The 2,332-nt window shown below is 46.4% G+C and overlaps 1 protein-coding gene across 1 annotated transcript in view; it reads right to left on the minus strand.

Annotated features, from left to right (window-relative positions):
* Positions 1-2,071, minus strand: part of LOC106805687 (zinc finger C2HC domain-containing protein CBG14627-like) — a 7,430-nt gene extending 5,359 nt beyond the window's left edge. Inside the window, exons 1-3 of the mRNA XM_014807380.1 lie at positions 2,044-2,071; positions 1,797-1,961; positions 635-718 (exon numbers count right to left, since the gene is read on the minus strand). Of these exons, the coding sequence (XP_014662866.1) occupies positions 635-718; positions 1,797-1,961; positions 2,044-2,071 (277 nt within the window). The remainder of the gene's footprint in view (positions 1-634; positions 719-1,796; positions 1,962-2,043) is intronic.
* Positions 2,072-2,332: the final 261 nt, after the last annotated feature.

The raw sequence follows: 2,332 nt of genomic DNA on the forward strand, positions 1-2,332 counted from the left end.
GAGAGAGAGAGGAAAGGAAAGAGGAAGAGGGAGAGGGAGAGAGAGAGAGCAAGAGAGAGAGGGGTAAGGCGGAAGAGGGAGAGGGAGAGGGAGTGGGAGTGCGAGAGAGAGGAAAGGAAAGAGGAAGAGGGAGAGGGAGAGGGAGAGAGAGAGAGAGAGAGAGAGAGAGGGGTAAGGCGGAAGAGAGAGAGAGGGAGAAGGAGGGCGATTGCGAGAGAGAGGAAAGGAAAGAGGAAGAGGGAGAGGGAGAGGGAAAGTGAGAGAGAGAGAGAGAGAGAGCGCGCGTGCACGCGATCAAGAGAGACAGAGAGTTAATATAATTCCACCATAGCTCAGCACACATGCGTAGAAACAACTCAACACGCACGCAGAGAAACAATACAACACTCGCACCAAGAAAGACAAGAAACCCTGATAGACACAGTCTGCCATCACAGCCAAAGACAATCAAAACCACGAAGCAACACTGGCACCAACAACCAACCAAGAGGCACCATGGCAGAGACACCAGCAGCAGCTCTGCAGGTGTAAGCACGCACGCAGCTTTCTGCGTTAACGCGCGCCGACTCACCGATGGCACCACCACAACTTTCGGTTTCGCTGCGGGCGGTTTGCTGCTATTTGTCGTTTTTACCGAAACGTTTTTCGACGACGCGACCGTCGAAGATTTCGTCGTCGTCGTCGTCGTCGTTTTCGGTTGAAGCTTTGGTGCCTGATACTGAAATCATCGGTAATGGTGGGCGTGGTAACGTGGACCTTGCGTATATTGGCAGTTACGACACGCCCTCATGTGGGTGGGGAGGGGGATGATGGGGCACTGCGTGGAGCGTGAAATTGCCATATATTTCAACTTTCGCATGAAAACCTTTTTTATTGTTGATCAGGATTTTTTTGTAGGAGCGTGAAAAACCCCTAATTCTTTATCAGGAATTTCGTTCTGCCTCAACTGTATATGAATTCCTAAGCCTCTTGCGTTTCGGCCTGAAATTTAATCATCAAATTTTAGCGAGAAATGAAAATATTAACTGGGAACCAAAGGTTGGTATATTTACTGCGAACTGAGATTCGAGGCACCCCATCAAGACCCCCCTTCATGTGTAACAGAATTCATCCATGCAGGTGATGCTATAACGCTGATCACGATGCATCATCACAAGCAAACATACCGATATATAGAAATGAAAATGTAATAAATAGCACACACACATATACATATATTGATGACAGTACTCAGATATACTAGGTAATACAGATGGAAGGAAAGTTTATAATAACAATATTGTATTAGTCACTGTAAGAAGATATTATCATGAACGGAAACGAGTTGAAAACGTTTCGAAGTGCTTGAGAAATTTTTTTTAGGAGAAATATTATACAGACAGTCACACTCTGTATTGGGCAGATAGGAACATTCAGTAGTATATAGAACAAAGAGATGAGACTACAATAGTGACATAACAGCGCACAATTATAACCATAATATGCCAGCATATACCCTTCCAGCGCATGTAGGCGCGTAGCATTGTGTGTTCGTGTGTGTATGTGCATGTGCGTGCGTGCGTGCATGCGTGCGTGTGTGTGTGTGTGTGTGTGTGTGTGTGTGTGTGTGTGCGTGTGCGTGTGCGCGTGCGCGTGCGCGTGCTTGTATGTGTGCGTGCGTGCATGCATGGGTGCGCGCATACACGTGCGTGCGTACACATGTCTATCAAGAGTAGATAATAACACATCTATGTATCATGTGGCATCATCTACTATTGATGTCTATGTAATCAGGCTGTGCAGTACAGCGACCCCACCCCCTGCTGCTACCTTAGTTCTCCTATCCTGCAGCTTGGCACGGTCATTCTCCCCTGCCTTCGCCGCTGCAGTCTTGCGGGCCGACTGCTCCTTGCAGAACTCTATGTGCCGGTCAGCGGCCGAAGGGCTGAAGTTTCTGTTGCAGTACGGACATTGCTTGAAGTCTGCAATGACACACACACGCATCACGTCACGGAACTCATTGGACATTATTGGAAGACAAAGAAACATTCTCTGGTTGGTTACCTTGCATCACGTTAGTGAAGCCAGGCATAATCAGAACCAGAACACTATTCCTGGTGGGTCATTCTGTAAGACCAAATCACAGTAAGAGTGGTCTTAATAGGTAAAAGTCTCTCAGCATCGACATCCATATTTCAGCACTCATATTTCCAATTATTATAACACCAATTCAGTTATAACTATCAATGAACCTATGCCCAATTTAGATAGGATAGAAAAGTGTGTAGTGTGTACACTATTGCGTTTTATTCATCGGGTATGGAGTAGTGATGTTGTTGAATATTGCTCTTGA

This window comes from Priapulus caudatus, unplaced genomic scaffold (assembly GCF_000485595.1).
Source record: "Priapulus caudatus unplaced genomic scaffold, Priapulus_caudatus-5.0.1 Scaffold124, whole genome shotgun sequence".
NCBI lineage: Eukaryota > Metazoa > Priapulida > Priapulimorpha > Priapulimorphida > Priapulidae > Priapulus > Priapulus caudatus.